The following is a 12,066-nucleotide window of genomic DNA, read 5'->3' as shown; positions in this document are numbered from 1 at the left end:
ATTTGTATAATTTACATATGCAATATAATTTGACTAGCCATTAACTAGTCTTGTGAATTCTGCCCAAGACTAATCTCCCCCATTTCGGTACTGGAAAGGCTTGGCGACAAGGTCGTGGACCTGGAGTTGCAAGCATTCTCATCCAGATTATAGTAATTCACTATTCGCTGTGGTGGTCGGTTGGAGATGACCTCTACGATTTGATTCACAACCCATTTGGTCAATTTGATGACGGCCACGTGTGCCGCAAACTGCAGGATCATGGCTCCAAAGCCCTTGTAGAGGCCACTAACTCCCTCGGAGACAATCGTTGTCTGATAGCAATCGACGACTCCTTGATAGTTTGTTAGAATGGGTACGACATCGTAGCCATTGTCGAGGTTGTCGATTATAGTTCGTGTTCCCTGCAATTGCAGACGGTGTAGAATCGTTTCGAACGGGAAGAACATGACCTCAGTGGTTATGATAGCAATAAGGCTGGCATAGATGTCCGCATTCTGTTGTTCCAGCGTGGTGTCCTGATACTTTCCACCCTGGCCGTCCTGGGAATTCTTTATACGAAGCCGCATTATGCGTGAGGACACGCCCCGTATCACGAGATTAAACAGATACTTGGTGATGCCAAAGGAGACACTTGGCCCGATTAGAGCCCAGGCTGGTAGCATACGGCCCTTTTGCGGAGAGCTCCAATAAAACAAGCGCAGACTTCCCTCCCGGAATACATCGAATAGACCGGGTTTCTCGCTGGCAATATCACTCTGCACCGTTTCGACGAGAGAAGCTGCATAGAAGGGCACCACCAGGCCGATACTTATGCTGTGAATTGAAAAGGAATAAGAGAATGGTCGAGATTAGGGTGTCAAGTGGGTACCATTTGAGCAGGAGATGCTGTCCGAAACGCTTTAGCGTGGTGCGACTATTCACATCCTTGGGCCAGCTGGTCACCTTCGAGATAAAGTCGTCGATGGCCAGCGTCATGCCGCGCACCAGTAGGCAGCTGCCCACGCCCTTCCACAGGGTCGTCAGTCCCTGCCTTCTGTGCAGGTGGACGATGCTGGGCAGAAGCTGAAAGGGATGCAAATGATAGCGTCTCGAGGCATTGTACACCTGGCACTGGCGGCGCAGCACCACAAACGGATGGCTAAGCAGGTTCTCGGTGACCAGGGAGACCCACTGTACGCCGACGACGTCCACAATCGCCTTCTCGCGCTCTTCAAGGCTGATTAATGGGAATTTATATAATTTAACAAATGAATTGATTTCGGATTCATTTCGGATGTACCTGCTTCCCAAGTGTTTGCTAGGGCCATAGGTCACGGGTAAATGTTGATCCCGGTCCCCAGTCCGATGCTCCTTGCCCAGGTGATCATCGTGCGTTTCATACTCCGCTTGAAATCTATAAATGGATGATGTTTATTAGTATGGCATCGTGATTATATATTATACCATTTTACATACTTTAGGCTAGAGTACTCATTCATTCCCGCCATAACTTTTCGTCTTCTTTGCTAGTTGGATATTTATATTATTAACTATTTTCAGGCAGGACTGGGTGGTGTTTTAAACATAATATCCAATTGTTTTGAAGTATAATTGGAACAATCCTATGGTAATTACCGAAACAAAAGGTCTTACTAATTTTGGTTTGGTATTAAAGCTTTCGGTGCGTTTCCACAGCGTCACATCTTATCAAAATAAGTGAAATCATTATTTTCACACTCCTAGTTAAGCATTATCTATATGTTTGGATATATGTTTGAAAAATATGAATTTATGAATCAGTTGTTTTTATATTGTGCATAAAAATTAAACATGCAGTATGAAATTGGGAATTAAACTATATTAAATTAGTAAACTCTTTTAAACCCGCATAGAATTAAAAACCCCAATACTTGAGTAATACCGCTCATTAAGAACAGCTGTTTGAGTAATAAATCCTTTTTAATGTCGCTACAATGTATTTTAAACGAAACCTTTATAATACTCCTAATCAAATCATATGCCACCCATTTTGTACAATACCTTATGTTCATTTTTTTAAATATTACAGTCAATTCCATGAATTTTTATACTTTAGCTCTCCTGAAAAGAAAATTGAATACCTTAATTTATTAAAAATGCTTCAAAGCAAATTGAATACCTTAATTTATTAAAAACGCTTTAAAACCAATAGAATACCTTAATTTATTAAATATGCTTAAAAAGAGGGCATATTAAGCTTGTTAATCAGGATCCTGAAATATCATTTTTGGTAATTGTGCATAAAACAACATAGTTTTCTAAAGAAAACCCTTGAAACGCTAACGAAAAGGTAAGGGAATCTAAACGAAGGAATCAATTTTCATGTAAAACGAGCATAAGTGGAATTTGCCCGAAATAAGGACACACCACACCCTTATTTCTCAGGTGTTTTCCTGCGATAGTATAACGACAGTATTAAAACCATGGTATTTTCCTTTTGAGGCTCTGTTCGTCTGCTTTCGTGGTGGAAAGGACAGGGACCTGGAACCTGGGAGTCGTCGGGCTGCGCGGACACGCAAACTCGCTGCAATATCCTGTTGCCAACCAGATAATTGGCCAGCAACCCACGTTCGGAGCATGCTCCGACATGGACACACGCACATACTGAGTGGTATAGCGATGACTCAGTAGGTATTTGTATTTTCATTTTTAGGTCAAACTGCATCCGATTATTCTGGCATTTGCTCCGCTGTCGGCAGGACTCGCTAAGGAATAGTATGGAGAACTATGAATGTCAAATCCGAAAAGTATAACAATATATGCAAATATATTGAACGACACTTCGAGTACGGATAACTCCCGGAGCAACGAAAACGCTAGCTCCGCTCGAGTTTCTTCGGTTAGTGAAATCCAGTTAAAGTACCCATTATGACGACGACCAGCGTGTGCAAGAGGATCTCCTCGAGCACGGCGTCCGCTGAGTTAACCAAATCCCTCCCAGCCACACCATCATCATCATCCCAGGGCTCGTCGTCCGTCATCTGCGAGGAGGTTTTCGACGAGGCGTGTTTCCCCTCATCGGAGGGTAAGTTCCGTTGACTAGTTACCCCAATTGTGGGTGAGAGTATGTAATATCGGCTTTTCCGGTGAAAATTCACGTTTGGCAAGCAATTCGTTTGCCTCGAATCCAATAAAAAGTGATTTCTTACATGTGTATAACGATTGAGGTAGGCGTGTTGACCATTTGGAGCATATACATATGTTCTTAGGTATATACATATATATACATCAATGAAAGACATTTTTTATCCTGCAAAAATCAATTTTATTATATATTATATATTCAAGTTGAAAATAAAGAAGAAAATCAAAAGAATAGAAATTTAAAATTTTACAAAAAAATATATATGTATATAAAATAGGGTTATATACTAGTTTTTATCGTCTTTTTTTTATAGCCTGTAAAAATTACCAAACACATTTTCATCTCCTTCACTATGCTAAAACAATATATTGAGAGCATATTTCATTATTAATTGTTAAAAGTTGTGCAACAAATTTTTATTTAAATATGTATATACCATTTTTTCCTGCACAGAAATCAATGAGTATGCCTCCCTGATTGGAATCGATCCTCAGAAGGAACCGCATTTGCTCTATCTGGCCAAGGAAGGATTGATGGCCGCATTGCCAACAGACTGGAAGATATGGTAAGGATTGCAAGATGACTGAAAATGCATGCAAAAGTAATTATATTTTGGATGACTTCATGGCAGCTACTCGGAGGAGAAGAATGGCCATTACTACCATAATACGCGCACCAAAGAGTCCCAATGGGACCATCCACTAGATGCCATATATCGCGATTTGGTTAATCAGGCGCGCCAGAAGCCTTTGGACACGGGTTCGGTGGGGGATAACGATGATCTGTCGCAACTGGACTCCGGAATACGCAGCATGCAGGGTATCGATGATATTCCATCGCCGGGTCCACTGCCCCTGAACAGTTTGGCCCGGAAATGGTCGGTGGCCAGCAAGGCCAGCTTATTTAGTAGTGCCAAGAGTCGATTTTTGGAATCTGGATCCAAGGATATGGGTCGATTGCATCAGCTTGGCTTCGAGGTGACCAAGTCAAAGCCACAAATAGCGAATAAACCCGCGCCCACTAGTCAAATGAATGGAAAAACCGATAGGTCAGAGGAGAACGAAGGAGGTACGAAACCTTCGGGTACAGTATCGATGTTTCAAAAGGCACATAGACAGTTCGAAAGCGATGGATATACCTCGCCGTCCGGTGTCAAGGGTATTCTACGCGATTCGAGCATAACCGATATAAGTCGTAGGCTAGATCGACTGGAGCCCACGGTTGAGGGGGAGGATAAGAAGAGCGTGCGATTTAATTTGGATCAGGGGCAGCGAGGGAAGAGCTCCCCCGAGGAGACTCAATCCATCAAGATGACGCAAGCCTATAAGCAAAATGAGCACTCACAGTCGGAGGATGATGATGAGGATGTGGTGGTTCAAGGCGACGATGATGATGAGGATGATGATGAGGATAATGATGTGATTGAAGATGAGGACGTAGATAAAGATGATAGGGAAGGAGCACTTAATCCTTGGCCCGATAATGACGAGGCCATATACAATCGTAATCCCTTCTTATCAGACGCGAATAAGACTATACCAAAGACTATACCGGAAGTAGTGAAAATATCAGGATCAGGAGATACAGTCTCGGATAAAACTAAGGACACTGATGCACCAAAATTATTTTACGACGACACAGATTCCGATTCGAAGGGCAGTTCGGTGCGTAGCTTTATTATTAATAAATCGGAACAGGACTCATCACTTCTGGTCGGAAATAATGCCTTCGATTTGGAGGAACTAGGACGAAAGCACAGCTACGAGCTGGAACAATTGCAGCTCAAATCGGCCCAAGCACCTGCATCGGACAAGTCAATATGCAGTACTTCAGCCTTTAGGGCCAACATTGCGGACAAGGAGGCCCAGTTGCAGACCGACTTTGAGGCCATTCGACGAGATCACGAAGCGAAACTCAAGAGATTCCGTCACGAGTACGATCTCCGGCTCACATCGCATCAGCACAAATTGGAGGAGGCATTCGAGCTGCAAATGGAGAAATACCGAGTGCAATTGGAGCGGCAGCTGCAGAGCAAGCGCACCTTGATGGCCACCGAGCACAAGAGCCGAATGGACGCCCTGCAGGCCAATCACGAAGAGATCCTACGCGATCTCGAGCGGGAATTGCACGGCGAGGAGGAGCTGCTGCGGCGGGAGCACAGCTCCAGGCTGTCCCAGATGCGCGAGAAGTTCGCACGCGAGCTGGACGCGGAGAAGCAGCGATTCCGGGAGAAGGGCGAGGAGCGGCTGTACGAGAAGGTCAGGTGCGAGAAGCGCCTGCTGGAGGATAAGTACAGGTGCCTCAAGGAGAAGTACGTGCGCCTTAAGACGGACGTGAAGCTGTCGCTGGAGCGAAGAAATCGCCGGCGGGAGGCGCAGATGGCGCCCCAGCATAACCACACCAACAGCACCAAGTCCACCAATAGTGGCACCGAAATGGAACGCTCCATGGAGCGGTATTACAAACCGCAATCCGGAAATAGCGATAATCGCTCGCTCAGCTACTCGGATCAGGCAATTGCCGGCGAGGCCATTGTCAAACCATGTCCAGTTCCGCACAAGAGTCAACTGACCAAGTCGTACAACATACGGCAGTTGCAGCTGCAGGATGATAATACTTCCATAAGTCAATCGGATACGACCCTATCGAATACCTATAATAATGGTCGTTATGGACCATTTCTGAAGTCCGCCAGCGGAGTACTCTCCGCCAGAACGGCCAGTGATAATGGCAACTCTTCGAGGGATGGAGTGGTGGCTGCGGTGGCCACACAATCGAACCTCGAGAGGAACAACAATAGTAACCAGATCAAGGAGTCGACCGGAATCAATAGGATCGTCTTCTCGCGCACCAAATCGGCATCCACGTCGCGCTTGAACTCGGATACCAGCTATAAGGGCGAACGACCCTGCACTCCGGTGGAGAATTTGCGTCATCAGCTCCAGAAACTCGAGGCGCTGGAGGATCAGTTTCCCGAGAATACCCTGGATGCACCTTATCATCTGCGATACCCCTTCACCGACATCTCCATCAAGCCGAATGGTGTGGGCTCGGAGTTGGAGTTCTTCAAGCATCGCATCCATCTGGAGCGGGATTCGGTGCGTCGGGCCAAGGAATCGCTAAGGACACAGCGCACAAATTTCCGCCTTAGACAGCGGGAGATCGGCCAGCAGCGGAAGATAACCGCCCTATCGCCGAAACATTCCATTGATCAGCTAATCCAGGAGGAGAAGGAACTGACCGAGATGGAGGTGAATCTCCATCGCACTCGTTCCCTGCTGGGCGAGAAAATAATACGACTGCGACATTTGGAACAGAGTCTGCTGAGGATCTACGAGAAGGAGAAATCGATCCTGGACCTGGGCACCATGGACGATGCGGCCACACTTAGCGATCTATCGTCGCACTCCAGTTCTGGCTTCAGTAGCACCGATTTGGCCAGTGCCGCGGATTTCCACAAGAAGAAGGACTACTACCAGCAGGAGTCGAACGAGTGTATTGAAAATTTGGAAATACTCAATGCCGAGATCCGGGAAATTCTCGATATATTCGGGCAAAAGCAATACCAACAGCAACATGATCAAACCGCATCGGGCATACCGATCCTATCGCCACGTGACCTCGGATGGTCACAGGTGCTCAAGCATCAGCACTCTGGCACTCAGAACTTCTCTCTATCGGATGACATCGAGGGCGGTGGAGCCGTGCATATTCCCCATTCGATTCCCACGCTGGCCGATCGATTGGAGACCTATCGCCAGCTAGCCGCCGGCAGGATGCAAAGCTCCATGGGCGCCGCCATTCTCACGGCCAACACCATTGTGTCCCAGAGTCCACGGGCCGTCAACTACACCACTTGCCTGGTGGAGCGCACACGGGATCTGCGCAACTGGCTGCGGCAAGCGAAGAATGAGCACGATTTTCTCGTTCAGCACGGCATTCCATCGGGACAGACTGTGGTGGGCGGTGGAGCAGGTGGAGCAGGTGGCGGTGGTGGTGGTGGTGGCGGTGGAGAGGTTAGTGCTTCTTTGAACAGCGGCAGTGCATCTATTATCAATACTACGACTACTGCTGGAAGCTCGGCGCGCAAGAACGATATCTAGATCAAGGATGTGTGGGGTAGTGCATATTTTAATTACAAAAATATTAATAGTTACTATTTGTGATCTTATGTTTGTCTGAGAAATTCATTAAAAATAAGAAAATATTTGCCTGGCCTTTTAAATCTACTTTTGGGAATAGTCGCGAATTCTTAAGAATCAAATAAATTGTATATCGTTTTTAGCAGTTTTTAGTCAAATTGAATTAAGTTTTTGTGCAGCTCTGTATCTCTTTTTAATAAATTTTGAAAATTTAAATTTTTAGCCCATTTTTGATTTTTGGCAAAAAATGCAATATTTAAGATGGGTTTTTTGGTTATAACTTGACTAAAAATGGCTATAATGGCCAAAAGAAGTACAGTTATTTTTTAATACGAATTACCAATACTAAGAACCCATATCACTTTTTGACAGGCTTTGTGAAATTAATTTTTGGCCAAATTTTGGCATTTTTTGCAAAATAAATGCACGAAATCGAGTTAGAATGCTGAAGAGAGTATACAGTCGTCGCAAAAAGTTCACACACCTTCATCGTGAAGAATTGAGAATGTACGAAGCAGAACAGTGCTTTATTTGCTACATTTCAGGAATAGCTACATGTTAGGGAAAATTTTGAAAAATATATGTCTAACGCCATGGCGTCCATCATTTAAACAAATAGTTGATCAGTCCCTCAAGGAGCCACGGCAGCCAAGTAATACAGCACATCGCAGTCCAAACAATCAGCGCGGGTCGCAGCCCTGTCCCGTTTTGTACGCTATTTTACATGGATTACAGAAAGCTTAGAATGGTCAAAAAAAAAAAAAAAAAAAAATATTTCAATGAGTATGTATAGAATTTTTTGGAACATATTAAATAAATTTTTATGTTTTAAGTGTCCCAATTACCACGGCTACCAAGGTGTAGATCACCTGTGCCAAAAATCTTAACTTTAAAAGGAAATTGTAGAATTGAAGGCGTCTCGCTTGGCGCTCAGTCGGATTCGTGTAATTTCTTGGCCGGCGCATTATCTTCATGGAAACTTCGGCGAAATCTATCAAATACACAATCTGCAAGTTTGGGATAGTGTATTGAGTCCATCACATGCTGCTCCATCCATTTCTCACTCACCTTGTCAAGGATATCGATAGGGAAGTGTGCTTCGCAACTGGATACGAATACCTTTATGTAGGTGCGCATAACGTAGTAGAGCAAACCACAGACCCACTCGACGGAAGGCATGGCGAAATGATGTAAGTTAGTACAAATGAATTTACAAAACTTATAAAAGATCTCGAAAAGATTGTATGAATATTTGTTCCGTACTGACTGAAAGGTACCGAATGAAAAACGAACCAGATTTAGGGCATTAAATCATGGCCAACTAGGAGCGCTGGCTGTGCAAGGAGAGGGATAACCTCTAGGAGCTCCAATCCCAGCTTCAAAATTTGTCAAAGTTTCGAATTTTGAAAATCAGCAGAAAGCAACATAACCTTAAACAGAGCTCCACGTTTTTATTTAATCTAGTTTCTTTTCGTCGTCGAAGTAAACTGACCGCAATAATGTAAAGTAACTTATCGAGGTACTTAGAATCTGAAAGAGATGAGTTTAATTGTGCAATTGATATATATATATATATATATATTTTTTTTTTGTAGACATACGGCCGTAAAACTCTGCAAGGACAACGTTGAGAACTTGAAAGCCGTAATCCTTACAGGCTGTTGACTGCAGAGGATCATAAACCAAATCTGGTTTCGGATTCGCTTGGTTGTTGGCGTGAACGATTGTATCTCAATGCGATCGGATCCTTCCCACTGGCATTCATACAGAATTTGCGCTGTTAAGGTAGACTGTTTATCGGAAATAGTTTATTAATATATTAAAAAAAAAAACAATCTACATTCTTGCCTGTTTTATCAATGCGTCGCCATTCTCGCAAAGAACGTATAATTGTGAAAGGGCCGAGGATATGTAAATTATGAACTTCACATAGTCTCCAATGAACATATTTTTTCCCTTATGAAGTTTAGAAAGAAAAGCTAGTCATTATATTAAAATATTTACTGCCAATGCTTACAGTAACTATTTGAAAGCCAACCATGCAAATAAGTACGGAGGAAATCATTAGATTGGCCAGTAGAATTGGGTTGAAAAAGTCCTCGAGGCGCTTAGCAAAACTATTGGCAAAATCAAAGTAACATGTAATGGAATCATTGTAATAGAGTCGTTGTAATAGAATCATTGTAATAGAATCGTTGTAATAGAATCGTTGTAATAAAATCATTGTAATAAAATCATTGTAATAAAATCGTTGTAATAGAATCATTGAAATGAATCATTGTAATAAAATCGTTGTAATAGAATCATTGTAATAGAATCGTTGTAATAGAATCATTGTAATGAATCATTGTAATAGAATCATTGTAATAAAATCGTTGTAAAAGAATCATTGAAATGAATCATTGTAATAAAATCGTTGTAATAGAATTATTGTAATAAAATCGTTGTAATAGAATTATTGTAATAGAATCATTGTAATAGAATCGTTGTAAAAGAATCATTGTAACAGTATCGTTGTAATAGAATCATTGTAATAGAATCATTGTAATAGTATCGTTGTGATAGAATATTTGTAATATAATCGTTGTAATAGAATCATTGTAATAGAATCATTGTAATAGGATCATTGTAATAGAATCATTGTAATTGAATATTGGCACGATACCAACCTGATAATATTGTTGTGTTTTTCCACAATACGTTTGAGTCGCTCCAGCTGAATGCTCTCGGCCAATTCCGCATTGGAACCCGCAAATAAACCTGCGATTCGTTGGTGTAGCAAATGAAATTGGCCACAAGTGTAGGTTATGAAGAAGCCAAGAATGGTGTCCTCTGCAAACAAGGTGGTGACCACACAGATTCCCGCGTAGGAGGTGAAGATGTAGGTCATCACATATCGGATCCAACTGCTCTGGGCATCGTACGGAAAGATCATCTTGTAGGGAAACGGCTTGTTCTGTGCATCGAAGGCGGGTCCAAAGAAGATCTCCACCAGCGGCAGGACACAATACATTATGATCAGGCACGCTAGCAAGGATGTCATTATGCTGAAGGTAACCATGCGTCTGCGACACTCGGCGGCAACATTGTTTTTGGAAGAACTGGAACCCATCATATATTTATATATGTAAATAAAGATTTTCTTACAAATACAGTTTGAAGATGGGTATAGTTACTCAAAAGTCTATATTATCTCAAAACCACTTTAAGTGTCCAAAAGCATGCTTAGAAAGCAAAGTTTGCTCTTTTGCACACAACAATGTAGCACACTTTTCTGCGCATTTACTCAAGTAAGATTGCAAACCTCTATAGTTTTCAATGCTCTGCAGTTTAATGCGATGATCATTTAACATCGCTTATAATAACCCTAATGAATCGACTCACTTAGGTATCCAAATTTCGTAGGAAAAGTTCTCAATAAGCTGGCGGAATTTCCTCTGATTGAGGCGAAGATGGATGAGTCGGACAAAGTTCAGGACACCCATAAAGGTGGTGCAACAATTTTCCGTGGTGATAATAATGTCCGAAAGGTTGTTCAGCAAAAAGGCCGTCTGATAGCTGATTGTTATGCCCACAGATGCAATGACGTACCACGCCCACACGATGTAGGCGGTGGCCAATAAGGATTGGCTCCTCCATGGCCTCGATGATTCGGTTAATGGCCAAGAACCATTCAGTTTCAGCCAAACGCACTGAATGGGAAAGCTAAGTGCTTTGTAGGGATACGAATAGAACATGACTATCTGATAAATGCCACAGCACTAGGTACATCTTAAGGCATTTCTTTCATTTATAGCTTACCAACTGCGCCCTAAAATTACCACTTTTTTAATCATTTACCCTAATTGCACAGTAAATATTTTAGAAAGCGTTTGCACACAAGGCATATACTTACCACCTCATTAAGTGCCGAATATGAAATTTTGATCAAACGCATTTTCCAAGGAGGTGTGTGCCTGTGAAATCCATTAAACTATACTACTTGTGTGTATTTTAATTTTGCTTTATTTTGAAGAACAAAGTGCGTTTTGCTCTCGAAAAATAAACAGGTAAACAGGTGCACATATTTCAATTTTGTTTTCAATTTAATATATTCAAATTAAAAAGCAAAACTAAAAGTATAAACATGCAACCTGCGCCTGAAATCCGTAACACTTTTAGATATATATATATTTTTTTTTCAATTTCTTATACATATTATTTCATTGTAATTTTCCATGATTTTCCATTTATGTATGTTGGCTAACAATGCGGTCTGTATTTATTTTTAGGCTTTCATTCGCCCAAACTTCATTTCGAAACCAGTTAATTTAAATCAGGTCACTGCTAGCTGGGCGTAAGAAGGATATAGCTTCATTCAATTAGACGACGGGGGCGTGGCCAATCTGTGGCGTGGAACAGTGTGGACCCAGTTCTCTGTCCATTGTTCTGGCCAAGATCTCGACGGCCAGATAGACAGGCAGCCAGACAGAGATACAGAGAGACAGACAGACACGGCTAGATGGAAACGTATGTAGAGGCGTAGGTGTATACTACACTTCCTTTTACAATTACGCACCTTTGCACGAATACAATATACCCTTTTGCTCCACATAACGGACATAAACAGACGTACCCGGATTGTAAGACTCGTTGGGGCCAAGGAGTGGATTTTTTTTTTACCGACTTTCGGCGAGAGAGCCAGCGGCTGAGTGCCGAACACCAACCAACATCCATCCGAGGACCAAAAGGATGTGGCCCACACAGCCCGAGAGAGCCAAGATGCTGAATTGTGACGTGACAATAGAAGCGGAGAGCGAGAGATGTGGCCACTCGGCT

The 12,066-nt window shown here is 42.7% G+C and overlaps 4 protein-coding genes and 1 long non-coding RNA gene across 8 annotated transcripts; 1 reads left to right on the top strand and 4 right to left on the bottom strand.

Moving 5' to 3' along the window:
• Window positions 1-4: 4 nt before the first annotated feature.
• Window positions 5-1,638, bottom strand: Slc25A46a (Solute carrier family 25 member 46a). The gene is made up of 4 exons (NM_132868.5): window positions 1,459-1,638; window positions 1,283-1,396; window positions 872-1,219; window positions 5-816 (listed from the first exon to the last, which is right to left on the bottom strand). The coding sequence occupies exons 1-4, from the start codon at window positions 1,488-1,490 to the stop codon at window positions 45-47; spliced, it is 1,266 nt and encodes a 421-aa protein (NP_573096.1). The 5' UTR covers window positions 1,491-1,638; the 3' UTR covers window positions 5-44.
• Window positions 1,639-2,465: 827 nt separating this feature from the next.
• Cep164 (centrosomal protein 164) lies at window positions 2,466-7,443 on the top strand. 3 transcript variants are annotated; one of them, NM_206753.3, is made up of 4 exons: window positions 2,466-2,648; window positions 2,721-3,046; window positions 3,560-3,671; window positions 3,738-7,307. In NM_206753.3, exons 2-4 carry the CDS (start codon window positions 2,890-2,892, stop codon window positions 7,207-7,209), a joined length of 3,741 nt encoding a protein of 1,246 aa, NP_996476.1. In that variant the 5' UTR covers window positions 2,466-2,648; window positions 2,721-2,889; the 3' UTR covers window positions 7,210-7,307. The 3 variants fall into 3 exon arrangements, with proteins under 3 accessions (NP_996476.1, NP_001285312.1, NP_573095.1); NM_001298383.1 differs by having other exon boundaries at window positions 2,466-3,046; window positions 3,738-7,443; NM_132867.3 differs by having other exon boundaries at window positions 2,466-3,046.
• A 306-nt stretch (window positions 7,444-7,749) lies between these two features.
• CG42766 (uncharacterized protein) lies at window positions 7,750-8,542 on the bottom strand. 2 transcript variants are annotated; one of them, NM_001201669.2, is made up of 3 exons: window positions 8,317-8,542; window positions 8,094-8,255; window positions 7,750-7,987 (listed from the first exon to the last, which is right to left on the bottom strand). In NM_001201669.2, exons 1-3 carry the CDS (start codon window positions 8,425-8,427, stop codon window positions 7,964-7,966), a joined length of 297 nt encoding a protein of 98 aa, NP_001188598.1. In that variant the 5' UTR covers window positions 8,428-8,542; the 3' UTR covers window positions 7,750-7,963. The 2 variants fall into 2 exon arrangements, with proteins under 2 accessions (NP_001188598.1, NP_001188599.1); NM_001201670.2 differs by having other exon boundaries at window positions 7,750-8,255.
• A 161-nt stretch (window positions 8,543-8,703) lies between these two features.
• On the bottom strand, window positions 8,704-10,985 carry Or13a (Odorant receptor 13a; the record flags this gene model as incomplete). Its single annotated transcript, NM_078635.3, has 6 exons — window positions 8,704-8,778; window positions 8,850-9,038; window positions 9,097-9,204; window positions 9,266-9,365; window positions 9,918-10,349; window positions 10,633-10,985. The coding sequence occupies 6 exons, from the start codon at window positions 10,983-10,985 to the stop codon at window positions 8,704-8,706; spliced, it is 1,257 nt and encodes a 418-aa protein (NP_523359.2).
• A 507-nt stretch (window positions 10,986-11,492) lies between these two features.
• On the bottom strand, window positions 11,493-11,855 carry lncRNA:CR45527 (long non-coding RNA:CR45527). The gene has a single exon (NR_123929.1). It is a non-coding gene; the product is annotated as a long non-coding RNA:CR45527 (long non-coding RNA).
• Window positions 11,856-12,066: the final 211 nt, after the last annotated feature.

This window comes from Drosophila melanogaster, chromosome X (assembly GCF_000001215.4).
Source record: "Drosophila melanogaster chromosome X".
Classification (NCBI taxonomy): Eukaryota; Metazoa; Arthropoda; class Insecta; order Diptera; family Drosophilidae; genus Drosophila; species Drosophila melanogaster.
This window is presented reverse-complemented; position numbering and strand designations above follow the sequence as displayed.

Bases quoted from the DNA above. Each gene is read 5' to 3' on its own strand.
- Cep164 (NM_001298383.1), top strand. From the start codon at position 2,890: ATGACGACGACCAGCGTGTGCAAGAGGATCTCCTCGAGCACGGCGTCC. The intron at 3,047-3,559 runs GTAAGTTCCGTT...TTTCCTGCACAG, and splicing joins GTGTTTCCCCTCATCGGAGG to AAATCAATGAGTATGCCTCC. The intron at 3,672-3,737 runs GTAAGGATTGCA...ACTTCATGGCAG, and splicing joins CCAACAGACTGGAAGATATG to CTACTCGGAGGAGAAGAATG.
- CG42766 (NM_001201670.2), bottom strand. From the start codon at position 8,427: ATGCCTTCCGTCGAGTGGGTCTGTGGTTTGCTCTACTACGTTATGCGC. The intron at 8,256-8,316 runs GTGAGTGAGAAA...CCAAACTTGCAG, and splicing joins CTATCGATATCCTTGACAAG to ATTGTGTATTTGATAGATTT.
- Slc25A46a (NM_132868.5), bottom strand. From the start codon at position 1,490: ATGGCGGGAATGAATGAGTACTCTAGCCTAAA. The intron at 1,397-1,458 runs GTATGTAAAATG...ATCCATTTATAG, and splicing joins AATGAGTACTCTAGCCTAAA to ATTTCAAGCGGAGTATGAAA. The intron at 817-871 runs GTACCCACTTGA...TTCAATTCACAG, and splicing joins CAGCATCTCCTGCTCAAATG to CATAAGTATCGGCCTGGTGG.